We start from the raw sequence: 15,425 nt of genomic DNA, 5'->3' as shown, positions 1-15,425 counted from the left end.
CTCGGCACTGGATCGATCTGCGACAGGCGTCGTACTAGCTCCAACTGTTGCTGTTCCATCCGGGTAAGTATGTAGTTCAGGTCCCTGGGTAACACGGCCTGCATGTAATGGGTGGGATGGTATAGGCGCTGGCTCGGCTATAACTGGTTCTGATCTGTGACGTAAGTGGCACCTGTTTCTCCGAAGAGTACTGTTGTTTTGCAGCCGCACCAGGTAAGAGCGCTCTTGTTGTCTCAATTTCTTCTCGACTACGCCCTTGCGCCATCTACTATTTTCATCAAATTTCACCCATACTTTCTCTCCTATGCTCAATTCTTTCAGCTCTTTGGCGGTCTTGTTGTGAGCTCTCTGCTGTCTGACCTGAGCTTTCTCTCTTGCTTTCTCAAAAACCGGCTTCGCAATTATTTTCGGCTGCAGATGGGATGGCAGCGCTGGGACCATCAACCGGGTTTTCCTGCTCATGAGCAGCTGAACCGGTGTGTATGCTCCATCAACTGGGGTGTTTCGGTATTCCAGCAATGCGATGTATGGATCTGTTCGGCTTTCTGTCGCTTTTGTCATGATCCGTTTTGCCGTCTGGACCGCCTTTCTCGCTCATCCCATTGGACTGTGGGTATCGGGGACTCGAAGTGACGTGGTTGATATCCCAGGATGCTGCAAACGTTCGAAACTGCTCTAAGATAAATTGTGGCCGATTGTCTAAAATTATCTTCTCTGGTATACCGTATCTGGCGAAATGCATTTTTAATTTCGAGATCACTTGCTGTGAGTTTGAAATGGCAAGTTTATCCACCTCAAAAAATCTACTATAATAGTCTACGGTGATTAGGTATTCCATACCACTGAATGTAAAGATGTCCAGGCCTACGTGTTGGAATGGATACTGGGGAACCTCTGAGGATATCAATGGCTCTTTCTGTTGATCCATTTGATGCATGGCGCATATTTCGCAACCAGATACTAGCTGCGTGATATCTTTCGTGATGTTAGGCCAAAATATAGAGCTACGAGCTCTTTCTTTTGTTTTCACAATGCCAACGTGTGATGAATGAAGCTGTTGCAGTATGTCTCCATGCAGTGCCTTAGGCACAACAATGCGTTCGCCTTTCAGTATAATACCATCGTTGATAACCAGCTCGTCTCTGTAGTTCCAGAATGGAAGAACAATAGATGGTATATCTCTTCGGTCGTTAGGCCAGCCAGATTCAACGATGTCTGACAGTGTTTTCAGCTCAACATCTCTTAGGGTTTCCTCATGGACTTCCTCTAGTTTGTTTCTGCTTACTGGAATATCTCTAAAGAACGTATGGATGGCTACTTCTCCTTCAATTTGAATTTCTGGGTCTTGGTCAGGTAAGTGCATTCGTGATAAGGCATCAGCTACCGGGATTTCTTTGCCGGGAAGATACTGGAATGACAGTTCATACTGCTGAAGCACTAGCATCATTCTTTGCAATCGGGGTGGTGCCCTATTTATTGGTTTGGACAATATCGCCTCTAAAGGTTTGTGATCCGTTGTCACAGTGATCTTTCTACCACAAATATATTGATGGAAATGTGTACAGGCAAACACAATTCCCAGAAGCTCCTTCTCGATTTGTGAGTGCCGTTTTTCTGTGTCACTAAGAGATCTATAAGCAAAGGCTACTGTGGCGTGATCCGCAACCAGTTGAGCATCTAGCCCGTGTTCTGATGCGTCTGTTATCACTTCCACCTGGGCACTTTTGGTATCAAAACAGGCGAGGTTGCTGCAAATGGCTTCCTGAATTTTGACTCGGGCATCGTTGTGTACTACTTTCCACTTGAACTCCTTTGCTTTGGCCAGGTCCCTAAGTGGCTGGTTTAGGGTAGAGAGGCCAGGAATGTACCTCGACAAATAGTTGTACATCCCTAGAAGAGTCTGCAATTCATTTTTGTTCTTGGGGGCTGGCATTTCTTTCATTGCCTTAATTTTGTTAGGGTCTGGTTCCATACCTCCCTTTGTCAGCATATGTCCAAAGTAGGGAATGGCTACGGCATCAAAAAGGCATTTCTCTTTATTAAACTTGATGCCTTTTTCACGAGCCCTCTGCATAACTGTCCTTAGTTTTCTATCATGATCTGTTGTACTTTCAGCCATTCCAGCAACATCATCTACAATCAGACCAATGTCAATACCTTCGAACGCCTCCTCCATTCGTTTTTGGTACTCATCCTGGGCTGATATGAGCCCGAAAGGATTTCTCTTGAAGCGGTATCTTCCAAATGTTGTGCTGAATGTAGTGAGGTCAGTAGATTCCTCGTCTAACCATTGACCAGTAACCATTTCTAGCATCGGTTTTGAAAAATCTTTCTGCTCCAGCACATCTCACTGCTACATCATCAAAACTAGGAATAGGGTGGTAAGGACGCTTGATACATTTGTTTAAGTCCACTGGATCTAGACAAATTCGGATTTTTCCATCTGGTTTCTTTACAAGGACAATCGAATTCACCCAGTCTGTCGGTTTTTGTACCTTCTCTATGATGCCAAGATTTTCTAATCTGTCTAGTTCTTCTTTTAGCTTCGGCTGAAGGGCATACGGAACTCTCTTTGGTGGCTGAACTGTCAGAACAGATCCTTCCTTCAGGTAAATGTGACAATTTCCGGGCAACGTCCCAATACCTTGGAAGACATCATCATAGTCCTTGAGGATCTGTTGTACTTCAGGTCTGGTTGAAACCGTGGCTGGGTCATCAGTCATGCTACATGACATGCTAAGCACAAACTTGATCAAGTTCATCTGTTCGCTCGTTTGTCTACTAAGGATTGGTCCTTTGTGGGTTTCAACAACATGGAACACATGGACCTGCGGTTCTCGGTCCTTATACTGAATCACAATCTGTGCAATTCCAAGTACTTCAAGGCTGCATCCACTGTAGCTTGTCAGGATATCTATGTTGGGAAGCAAGGCAGGTCTTGGTTGTAGGGACCTAAATTCACTTGCTGGGAGAACGTTTGCATCAGCCCCTGTATCAATTTTGAAGGTTATTTCTCGTCAGTATTCAGGTAGGTTAACTTTAATCATCGGCTTTTGGACTGAATCGGTTCTGCTGTCAACAGACTCGATGAAGTATTCATTGTTTCCTTTGTTCTCAGCTGGCAGGGCTTCAATTTCGTTGACAGACCTGCTTTTGCAAACCTTTGCAAAATGATTTGGCTTCCGACACTTGGAACAGATCTTCCCTTTTGCGGGGCATTTGTGTTCGTGGGAGTACTGGTTCCCACAGAAATAACAGTGTGGTGTCATTGTCTTTGGCAACATTTTTTGTTTGCGTATGGCTTCCACTTCTTGCTTTACAGCACTAGTACTTTGTTCATTTCTCATCTGTGCATGGGTCTCCACAACTGTTTCAATTGCACGGCTAATATCAATAGCTTTTGCTAGTGTAAGCATTCCACCTTCACTTAATAGTCTTTCTCTTATCCGGTCACTCTGTACTCCAAACACTAGTCTGTCTCTCACCATTTCGTCCGAACTATCTCCGAAACTACAATCGAGGACCAGTAATTTCAGAGATGTCACATATGATTCAATTGTCTCTCCTTCTTTCTGATTTCGTTTGTGAAAAACGAATCGGGAAAATATGGGATTGGAACTGGGTTCAACATGCTCACTGAATTTTCTCAGATATACATCCGTTTTATTTTTGTCTACTTCTGGAATCTGGAATGTGGTAAATATATCTCAGCCTTTTTGTCCTACCCATATCAGCAAGTAGGAGCACTTCACAGCATCGGCTTTTCCGGACAAGGGTCCTGTGAACATCAGTTCAGCATGCTGGCAAAATCGCTTCCACAAGGCTTTGAGATTGGCTGACAACCAATCAATTGTTGGATAGGATGTGCTGTCCATTCTGACACCATGTAATGTATTCAATCTTTGGGTAAAAGAGTTGAATTCAATTATTTAATGGAGACCCAACACCTATAAATAAAGTGCATAAGCATAAGCAAACAACACAAAAGCAAAGCAAGCAAAGCAATTAAATCAATATATTTCAAATATGTCCATTGTTGTCAAAATTTTCTTTTTAATTTAAGTTTGAATTTACTTGTTTAATTTAGTTCTTGTTTGTTGTAAGTTTTAATGTTGCCCCATACTTATAGGTTTAAGTTTGTCTATTTAATTTACTTATGTAGAAACCTCAAACAATATTTTTTTTTGTTTTTAAATATCATTAATGGATTACTGAGTAATGACTTAATGAAAAATTGCTACTGGTATATACAGTTCACATGTGTTCACTTTTTTTTAATTTGAAAACAATTTTGAAGTTTTTGCTGCAATATCAGCAATAAGTGTTTTCAGCTATGGGTTCCAATCCCCTGCTCTGGCTCTAAAAACCTACTCTGTGAAACACTTGATTTACTATGCGGATCCAAGCCTTACTTGAGCCTGAAAACTTGTCAGCTCCTAAATTTTGACAACAAAATTTTATTTTTTTTTCCAAAAAATCCCCAAATCTTAAAGACTTGTCCCCGAAAACACCATAAATTTTTAAGACTTGTCCCAAATGTTAATATTTGAGAGTAAAAGCCCTGAGTAAGAGTTTCATTATTTTAACTGTTTTATTTTTAAGTTTGATTACCTAGACACCTATTCTGCAAAGTTTGATTGAATGCTGGGACATTTGGAGAGATCAGCAATAAAATACCAATCTTTCTGTTCTAGCATGTCTCCTTCAAGAGCTGCTATTCTGCAAGTTTGCATTTTTATTATACCTTGACTGAGCAGAAGATTCATTTAGCAAGGTTTCATTTTATAGCGTAAAATTTTACTTTAGTTACTTTTAGCTGTCTTGGAAAGGGGTTAGGTTAGGAAAATGAAACTTTCAGGGATGGGTCTACAGGCTACAGCATGTCCTAGGACGGTGTTTTGAAGTACCTACCTCCACTGCTTCTTCCTATAGAGGGTCCTGACCTTTAGAAATCTGGGTGTTATAAAAGTGAAACCTTGAAAATAGATCTTCTGCTTAAATGAAGTACAACAAAATTGTCTTCAGCTCCACAACTTTGCTTAATCCCAATTTATAAGGTTTTATAGATATGCAAATACATTTCCTAGATTAAAAAAACAAAACAAAAAAAAAACATTGTTATGGCTTAAAATTCTACTCAAATCACAGAAATTTCATTTTCAGAACTAAAGCCAGAGAAAAAGAAACTGATAACTGTAACTTAAGGTAAAATGTTATTTTGTCATAATTTCAACAGTTATGTAGTCATGTAGACAAATTTCAGGACCCTCTAGAGGGAGAAGGAGTGGAGGTAGGTACTTCAAAATACCTTCCTGGGACATACCTTATTCTGTGGACCCATCCCTGCAGGGGTAGATCCAGGAATGTTTTTAGGGGGGGGGGGCGCAAAATAGGTTGATCCAATAAACTTGCATTAGGAGAAAGCTTAATTAATGCAAACTTGAGTTAATTAAGTAAATTACACTACTTTAGACTATGCTAGGGGGTGCATGCCCCCTTGCCCCCCTGAATCTGCTGTTGCATCCCTGAAAGTTTCATTTCCTTTCCTAACCTAACCTCTTTCCTAGATAGCCAAAAGTAGCTAGAGTAGAATTTTACCTTTTATAAAAAAAATATTATTAGTTCATCAAAGGAAATTGCCCTTTAGAGGGAGGAGGGGAGTGAGGTGCTCCAAAATTTGGCAAATTTCTGATTAGCTCAAAAATGAGATAGCTAAGAAATAGACATAGGCGATGGTACCTCTAGAATTGGATTTAATACTGAATTGAAGTATGTGCTCATTTGCATCAGAAATATACTTTACCCCCACACCCATAATGTGCAAATATATAACCTGAATTGCCTGAATACAGTAAATTTTCCATTACTTTGACAAACTGTTAAATAATTAAATAAATTTGAATAAAAGAGTAACATATACAGAATACAGATAATATATACAACTCAGGGTATATAATTCCATATTACAGGGAGTGGGTGAGAATAAAGCTAAGTTCCAACACAAATGAACATTATATTGAGTATCAGAATGAGATTCTGATTCTAAAGGTAAGTTTATTATTTAGTTAACCTATCTTATTCAGCTCAGTGCCCACAGAAAGCAAATTTTTTGGCAGACAAATTTGTGAGTTTGCATCATAACAGCAAATTTGCATGTTGTGCCTCATACAATGCAAAATTTCAAATATGATTCTAAAAGACAGAAACAAAGGATTTCTGGATTGTCACTGCTTTTGTCTTTAAGATGTCAGAGAAATCCACATTTTCTTTGTCAATTTTCTTGTTTTTAGAAGTTTATTGTATTTTGTTTTGTAAATAAAATTTGACTTGGAGTTGAAAGGTGCAAACTCAAATTTTGGATGTGTAAAGCTGAAAATATTCATTAATATATGACATTAATATAAACCTTACCCAAAAATCATTGGCCAAGGGTCCTAAATACATTCTTGAAAGTTTTGTTGAACTATTTCACATACTTCTCATACTGCAAAAGCATTCTAAGCTACAATTTTTTTCCATATTTATTAACAGTTTCCCATTTTATAGGCTAGCTACCAAAAAGAAAAAAAATCTGAAGCTTTGCAATTAAAACTAGACTAACTTTACAGCCTAAAATAAGTGTATAAAATTGTACTACAGTGAAAATAGTGAGGATAAAGGTACTCACCCAAGAAAATATGTTAACTGGGGTTATTTTGCATATTAAGAAGCAAGAACTGTTTTCTTAACATGTCTCCTTCTGACCAGGACTGGTTGTAAATTTATCCCAAATTTTTGGTAAATTTGCAGGTGGCACAATAATTTAGCTAGGATGAAAGTGAAAATGTCATTTGATGCCTTTTTTTTATACTCTCTCACAATACAATAATTGTTTCTGTTGCAAATTGCATCTTGAGCCCATAAAGGGGCCCCAAAGGTATTTTATATGAATTATGAAAGAGCATAAAAAAAGCATTAGATAATGTTTTCACTTTCATCCTAGCTAAATTATATGGTCCATTGCAAATTTACCTTGAACTTTATACCCCCCCCCCCTCCTACCCCCCTAATGTGCAAATATATACCCTGAATTGTCAACAGCAAAGTTTTGGTAAAGTTTTACCAAATCATATTATTGAGTTAGGACAAAAGTGAATACACCATGTGATGCCTTTTTTTATGCTGATTACAAATATAATAATCATTTCTATTGTAAATGAATTTCAGCCCCCCCTCCCTATATATGCCAATTCAGGGTTAGGTATATATAGGGGGGGGGGCTGAAATTCATTTACGATAGAAATGATTATTATATTTGTAATCAGCATAAAAAAAGGCATTGAATGGTGTATTCACTTTATTCCTAACTCAATAATATGGTTTGGTAGAGCTTTACCAAAGTTTCAAATTGCAAAATTCAGTGCCATTTTTGTCAACAGCATTTGAAAAACTTGAAATGGTTTGAATTGAGTTGCCTAATAAATGAGGTATTAATTGTTATAAATAAGTGTTTTTGGAATATATTACTCTTGAACAACTTATTTACAAATAGATGATAATTGCCTAAGTGTGCTTCATTATTATGTCTGGTGTTGCATATTTGCCTAAAATGAAAAAAACAATTAATGAGAAAACAAAAATTAAATTTCAGTTTACAAATGTAAACAAAAATGATGAAAATAGTGGATCCTGACACATTCTGATTGGCTGCAATCAAAAATCCTAGACATTGAGTTCTAGAGGCTAGAACTCAATGTCTAGCCAAGCACCTTGTCTAGTGTGTCTAGCTAAGTGCCAAATTTTACTTGTGAACAGCCATTGCCTAGACATTAGATTCTGGCAAGACAGGTGTCTAGACATAAGATTATAGCTAGACATGCTTGTGAATGCTGCTTAACTTAACTAGTGCTGATAACTTCTTTGTGTGGTGACAAAATGAAACAACTTTGGGGCTCCTTTAAGGGCTCAAGATGCAATTTGCAACAGAAGCAATTATAGTACTATGAAAGAGCATAGAAAAGGCATCAAATGACATTTTCTTTTTCATCCTAGCTAAATTATTGTGCCACCTGCAAATTTACCAAATTTTCTAAGCTACAATTTTTTCCTGTATTTATTCACAATTTAATATTTTATAGGGTAGCTAAAAAAAAACACCTGAAACTTTGCAAATAAACTAGGCTAACTTTACAGCCTAAAATAAGTGCACAAAATTGCAAGGGCTTTTGTGAAAGGAGGGTTGAGACCAGAGGTGTAACTTCATCAAAATCTTGGGGAGAAGGGGGCAAAGTTGGAGCTGATTGTCTCAAATCAAGTGAAAAATGAGCCATAGCCTATAGTAAAATTAAGGCAAAGATATATGCCCTTCAGGAAAATTGATCTGTTTCTGAGGATGCTTAAATTAGCCTATGTGGGCCCAGGCCTATCATAGTTTTGACAAGACTTTTGAAGACACTAAATTTCAGCTAGGGGAGAGCCGCCCCCCCCCCCGCTCTATAGTAAATTACATCCCTGGTAATTTCCATGTCTAACTCGTATGTATTGCCCCTCACCTCTTCCGGTAAACAATTCCAAAGTCCTTCCATACTTGAGCTTCTGAACAAAGAGCATTTATTGGTATTGTTGTTGTTGTTGTTTAGTTGACGTTTGAGCAAATCAACCGCTTGTATACGTGCGATCCTAAATGGAGCCAGTCACATTGAATCACACAAATATATGTTTGGCACAGGCCACGTCAACACTTAACTATCATGGGTTTGTACTAGGACGTTGTACAGAGTGTTCTTAATTAAAACACTGACATCTTTTTGTACATCTCATTCTGCTATGGTCAAGTAACATATCTAATAAAAAAACAAAAAAAAAAAAAAATACAAATATTATAGAACATTATGCAAATTACAATTTTTTATATAATTAGTCAATAAGGATATAGCCTTTCTGTGGGCCCACGTAGGGGATTTAGCATGACCAAGGATTGCTCTCATTTTAAATGCACTGAAATACTTTAAAATTAAACTTATAAATACATTTCTTTGTACATCATATTTCCTACATTTCATTGGGATATGTCTAACATCATCATACTCATTACAAATATCACAGTACAGAGAGTCAGCTCTGCCCCACTTATGTAACATTGAATAGGTTTTTGCATGGCCTGTCCTCAATCTGAAAATAGTAGCAGCAACAAATCTATTATTATGTACTAGTCCATCAGTTGGTGGCCTATAATCATAAAGCTCTAAAATTGGGTTTACACAATTTCTAATGTACTCATTTCTCTCCCTATCACATAATACATTATTAATACATGTTATATATTCACTTTGTGTAGGTTTTACAATTACACTCTGGCCATTTAAAATACCCCACTTAGCCATATTATCAGCAGATTCATTTCCAGCAATTCCAACATGTGCTGGGACCCATACCAAAAGCATATTATTCCCCATACATTCTAATGACATAACAATTTGATGAATACTATAAACCATCTCACGACTAGGGTCATGTTCATTCATCAGGTACTTAAGGGCCGATGCAGAGTCAGAACAGCTCATCCATCTCTGTGCATGTCCATATGACTTTATAAAATCTAAAGCCTTATACAATGCAATCATCTCAATTGAAAAAATAGATAGGCTACTTGGTAACTTGAATCTACATGAAATTGACATACTGGGAATCATTACTGCACAACCAGCACACACATCTGACTTAGATCCATCAGTAAAAATTCGGGTATGGTCTCTTAAATGGTCAGTCTGTCTAAACCAGTCCTGTTTTAAAGTCACATTATCCTCATTACCACGGTCAGACATAGGGAAATACACATTATCCTTTATTTCACATGGTTTATTTAATACACTATCCTCAAAGGCACTCTCATTTATTGGTGTTATATTTGGGCACTCATTAGAAAGTAAATTAATACATCTAAAAAAAGCAGGAATATTCCTGGTCTTAAAACTAATATCTCTATTGTAATTTCTTAATATTTCTATGTTAATAAGATCATCATCTAGACTAGCCTTCGTAGCAAAATACTTTACAAGTAACTTATCACGTCGTAATGTAAGGGTATTCACCCCCAACTCAATCATCATTGAAGGAAGAGGGGTACTATTTAGGAAGCCTAGGGATCGCCAAAGAGCACTATGATAAGCTACATCTAACTCTTTAAAATTCTTCTTACTAGTATCTCCATAAATAAAGGTGCCATAATTAAACTTACTAACAATAACAGCCTTTATAATTTTACTAAGGCACTTATAAGAAGCGCCCCTTTTTCCTAGGCACATTACATTTATAAGGTTTAACCTACTCTTTATATTACCAAGTAAATACTCTATATGTCTCAACCAAGTCATTTTACTATCCAAAATTAGGCCTAGGTAACAAAAAGAATCATCCACCCTAATAACCTGATTTTGAAGATTCACCTGTGGTATTAGAGTATTATTACTTTTTGAGAAAAGCATACCAACTGTTTTCTCAGGTGATAATATCATATTATTCTCTCTACACCACTGTTGTACGTTATTCAATGCTTTTTGCATCACTGACTGTAGATGATGGGGTGTTTTTCCAGTTGTAACTAGTGCAATATCATCTGCATATATATATATATGTTTTGCAGCCAAGGTCAGTTGAGAGGTCCAAGTCACAGCAATAAATAATAAACAATATGGGGCTTAACACACCTCCCTGAGGTAATCCCATGTCAGTTTTGATCTGAAAATCTGTACTATATCCTCCAGCAGATACTCTAACCACACAATTCCTAAAAAAGCTAGAGATCCAATTGACATACTCTATAGGAACACCAATCTCCTCTACTTTTTTCAACAGCTTGTCCACATCTACTCGGTCGAATGCAGATTTCATGTCTAAGAAGACAGCAAATGTATCCTTCCTGCATCTGAAGCCCTGTTTTATTTGGTTCTCAAGTCTAACTAGGCAGTCAGTTGTGCTCCGGTTTGGGAGAAAAACAAACTGCTCTTTCTGAGCAGATTTTATTACAAGCTCAAGAATTCTATTTTTTATCAAGTTTTCTAGTAATTTACAGAGGCAGGATGTTAGAGAAATGGGTCTATATGAATCTGGGCTAGAGGGTTCCTTTCCTGTTTTAGGTATTGGGATAATGGATGTCTTTCTCCACTCCTTGGGAGTATACCCCTCTTTAACAGACTTGTTAAAAAGTATCAGAAGTGTGTTTTTGGCTTCCTCTGGTAGATTTTTTAGCATTTGGTTGTGTATTTGATCAGGACCAGTTGCTCCTGGTTTGATTTTCTTTAAAGCATTTTCAAGTTCTTCCAGAGTGAAGTCTTCCATTGGAGGGTGGTTTATCTTTTCAATAATTGTATTGCTTCGTGTTTGATGAGGGTATATGTGAAACATATACCCTCATTATTGGTATTTGGTAGGCCTAATGGACTGATGGACCAGTGTTGCCAGATCGTGAACAAAAAAGTAAGCCGCAGCCTTTGAAAACAAGCCAAAAATAAGCCAGACAATTTTTTGCCCAAAATCTAACTTTACTTTTAAAGGTGTCCAAGTTTTGACGGCCGTCTTCCATAAATATTCACCACTATTCAGGTCCTTTGATCCTACTGGCATTATTCACCTTTCAAGTCGGTCCCTGGCTAAAGGAAATTCAGTTCCAGTGTAGAGATTATTTTGAGGCTGCATTTAGTAGAATTGCGATAAACCGCTACCCCATGTGGAACTTTAGAGACTTTACAGAAATTCCCACGCGCTATGTTCAGAAAATGCTCGACCGTGCTTACTTTCCTGTCCAACAGTTCGGGGAAAATTATTGACGAGGACGCCCACCGGCTCGATTTCTCCTGTGTTAGTTCGAGCACTGTCCGTGTGTGCACCGCAATTTCTGTATCCCATAATTTCACTGAGTCGGAACTCCGATTATTACAATGATACTCTGCGACCCAAGGCGTGTTAATGTCAACATTTCGATTCAGTCAGAGGTTCGTTTTGGCGCAATAGAGTTATTGCCAGAAAAAATTCTTAAAATTGTGTCCCAGCCCTTATGTATTGGTTGGACATAATGATGCATTACTTAATAACGACTGTAACCCGCAGACAAAAACAAAAAAGATCATTGGTTTATTATCACATAGATACACAAACAAAAATCAGATCATTGGGATATTATCACATATAGATTCATAAAATTATAGAAATCACTTTGGGTAAAGTCAAAGCTTTGGAATAAAATCCTTTTCCCAATGCTAAATACTATGCTAAAATATCGTTAAAGGGATACGAAAGGTACAAGGAAAACAATTATGCTTTTGTCTTTATCACAATTTCATTCCAGTATCATAATTGAATATCTCACAACGCAATACATTCCTGGGACCAAAAACAAACGAGACCTAGTAGAGCTACAGCCATTAGTTAATGCACTGACAATTGGATAACCCGTAAAATATGAGCGGAGGTGGAGCCAATTTGAGAACTGGCTGAGCACTGAGTTGACGGCCGTCTACTTTCCCTCAACGCCGCCGCGCATTTGCAAGGAAAAGACCGTAGCAGGCATCCAGACGTGTATGATCAGTGTAATCTAACACTTTCATTTGTTCTCACTCAATTTTTCTTCTCCAGGGCTGTACTGCGATGAGCTAGTTGTAGAGGTAACGAATTGCACTGTTCCGCGCCAGCTCCACCTCCACTCAAATTCGCCGGGTATCAGCCGTATTTTATTCGACTCCGCATGGTTGTAGTATCGAGATAGGGAGACGAAGGTTCGGAGTCTTTATTTGTTCGTGCTGGGATGGATCTCCAGTTTCCTGTTTGATGAGCCATATTGTCGAGAAGTTCGAACAGTTCACCACTTTAAACATGGATGGGAAGTATCGTGGGCCAAATTAGGACTGACACTGCGTCATAAATTTCGATACTTTACGTAAGACAAACTAAGAATTGAATTTTGTTGTTGTGCTGCGAGAGCCAACTCACTCATCAATTTCAGACGTTTACAATTTATCATAATTATATTGACCTTTAGCGCAAGACGGCTGTCTAAACTCTGGCTGCGAGTCGTTGAGTGAGTGCGTACCTTTTAAGATGCTTTATGACTGGAAAACTAAAAAAAAAGTGGCAGTTTGGAAAAAAATGCTCCAGAGTAGAATTTTCGGCGATTAAGAATATCCGTCTTTCATAGCCCTTTAAGATTGACCAAATGCCTCTAAGATGTCACTAAGTTCATCTTCTTCCCCGTAAGCGTCAGGCTCATCAGTTCTGCCACATCATCCACTGTCAGATGCATTTTCAGCTCCATTTTTCAAATATATGGAACTGTTGAACGAAGTCATTTTGGCCGATGGTACGAATGACGAACAGCAGTGGCCACTGACAGACATCCACAGTCGAAAAAACAAAATTGCGTTTAGCATTGGTAAAAGCATTCTATTCCGAAGCTTTGACTTTACACAGTTCATTATAGAAAACGCTCTCTCAACGACTGCGTTGCTGATAGGCAAACTCAGCAACGACAATGCCCACTTTGCCCAATCCTGAAATACTGGCTCTCCAATAGGGTCGCGAAACTGAAGCACGTGGACCCAGAACTTAGAGGAGTCTTTTGGAAGTTCTCTGCCACAATGTTCATTCAAATCAACCTCGAGCAGGCGTCTCCACTGGTTTTCCATGTCTCCAAATTCTGCCACTGGAATCACACTAAGAGGTAGGTCGGCGAATCTGGGTCTAGTCTGAGATAAACATATTGTCGGAGAGAGAATTCTCAATTTCAGAAGGGAATCAATGGCAAGAGGTAAACGTTTCAGAACTGACCTTGCAGCCGTCTTGAGAAAGCCGTGACAGCAAAGCTTTATTTACTCTTTCATCTAGCTTGGAAGATCAGTTTCGGTTATTTCAGAAGTAAACATATGCCCAAAGTCTACCTGGTCGACAGGAAGGTAGTAAATTAGAAACTCAAGGTTGACGTTAAGGGACACTGCAGACGGTCGAAGGATCCTGCGCAGAATGCACATGACCAAATCTTTCAGCTCTTGAAATAGACGAAATTGGTCTGCATTCGAATGTTGAAATAGAATGTTCACCCTCTGAAAGTCGGCCAATAGCGGTTTCAGAAAGACAATGTATAGACGGTTGCTCTTATCACTGTACATTTCGTGTAAAGTTCTTGCAGTATAGCACCTCTCTTTTTCCTTGGCGATGCTGAAATGTGTTGTCAGTTCGAGGTATTGCTCATCAACTCTACACACTGCGGTGTATCGTGACAACCAGTGTGTACTTGAAGGGGCCACAATTTTAAGGGGTGAATTTCCATGATTTATCAGCCTATATATCTGGCCGTACGCTTCCCTTCGCAACGGGCTTACGCTAAACCACTTGTACGTTTCCGAGAGCATAAATTCTAGGTTGCTTGGCAACTCTTCCACCGCCTCGGAAGCGCACAAGTGCAGAGAGTGGCAAACACATTTGAAAAGCTGAAGGTGGGGTAACCCATCTGCTTTCAGCAATGTAAATAGAGTGATTTGCGCCACACATGTTATTTGCCCCATCAGTACCAATACCAATCAGGTTTTTGAGAGGTACTTTGCACTCTGCAAGAAATTTTGTGAGTTCTGCGTGGAGTATAATAGCTGTAGTTGATGGTACTTCAACCATTCCTAACACAGTACACACTATCTTTTTCAACTTCGGGCTGTAATATCGAATGCAAATACACATGAACCTCATAGTAGAGACATCAGTTGACTCATCTAGGATTAGAGAGTACTTACGATCTCCAATGTCAGCCACTATCTCCTTGAGGGTTTCAGGTCCAAGCACATTCTTAATGAGAGCGGAACTATTAGTTCTTTTTAGTCTCACCGATTCACCACTAGGCCCAGGAAATAAGTCTTTGATAATAATAGAAAGATGGTTGATTGTTCTCACCGACGAGTGACAGGCTACATGAGCAGCTAATGCATTGAGGTACACACCTCAATGCCTTGGGTACCCCCCCCCCCCAATCCCGCTAGGGATTAATTTGTTTTTGTACAACCATCAACATATAATGTACTCCTTCACCAATGTAGTAGTATACCACAGGATTTATACCTCAGAATTTGATACCTACATCTAACCAAGTGTACTACTCCATACATAGCGTAGCAGGACCTACTCCATATATAGCGTAGTAGGACCTATGCCATGTTTAATGTAGTACTGATTGTGGGGTGTAGTACTCCAATTCTTCGGTACAGATCCTGTGGTGTACTACTGCAGGGGTGAAGTAGTACATTATGTTGATGGTAGTACATAAAACAATTAATATCCCTAACTTCCCCATACCGATTTTCACTTTTGCATGTATTCTGAGAAAATCAATGACCAGTTTGCTTCTTCCTTTGAGCATATTTAAACTGAAGTGATGCAAAGAAAACCTCAAATATAAATGAATGTAATTT

General features: G+C 38.7%; 2 protein-coding genes and 1 pseudogene across 2 annotated transcripts in view; all 3 read right to left on the bottom strand.

Moving 5' to 3' along the window:
* Window positions 1–8,628, bottom strand: part of LOC148939528 (uncharacterized) — a 53,765-nt gene extending 45,137 nt beyond the window's left edge. The window contains exon 1 of the mRNA XM_089106902.1: window positions 8,532–8,628. Within this exon, the coding sequence (XP_088963028.1) occupies window positions 8,532–8,564 (33 nt within the window). The 5' untranslated portion in view covers window positions 8,565–8,628. The remainder of the gene's footprint in view (window positions 1–8,531) is intronic.
* A 230-nt stretch (window positions 8,629–8,858) lies between these two features.
* Window positions 8,859–11,382, bottom strand: LOC148939527 (uncharacterized). The gene is made up of 2 exons (XM_089106901.1): window positions 10,686–11,382; window positions 8,859–10,273 (listed from the first exon to the last, which is right to left on the bottom strand). The coding sequence occupies exons 1-2, from the start codon at window positions 11,380–11,382 to the stop codon at window positions 8,859–8,861; spliced, it is 2,112 nt and encodes a 703-aa protein (XP_088963027.1).
* A 1,871-nt stretch (window positions 11,383–13,253) lies between these two features.
* On the bottom strand, window positions 13,254–14,517 carry LOC148939526 (uncharacterized; annotated as a pseudogene).
* Between the last annotated feature and the right edge of the window lie 908 nt (window positions 14,518–15,425).

Source organism: Artemia sp. Qi Xiang Cuo, chromosome 21, assembly GCF_049724085.1.
Source record: "Artemia sp. Qi Xiang Cuo chromosome 21, ASM4972408v1, whole genome shotgun sequence".
Taxonomy (NCBI): Eukaryota; Metazoa; Arthropoda; class Branchiopoda; order Anostraca; family Artemiidae; genus Artemia; species Artemia sp. Qi Xiang Cuo.
This window is presented reverse-complemented; position numbering and strand designations above follow the sequence as displayed.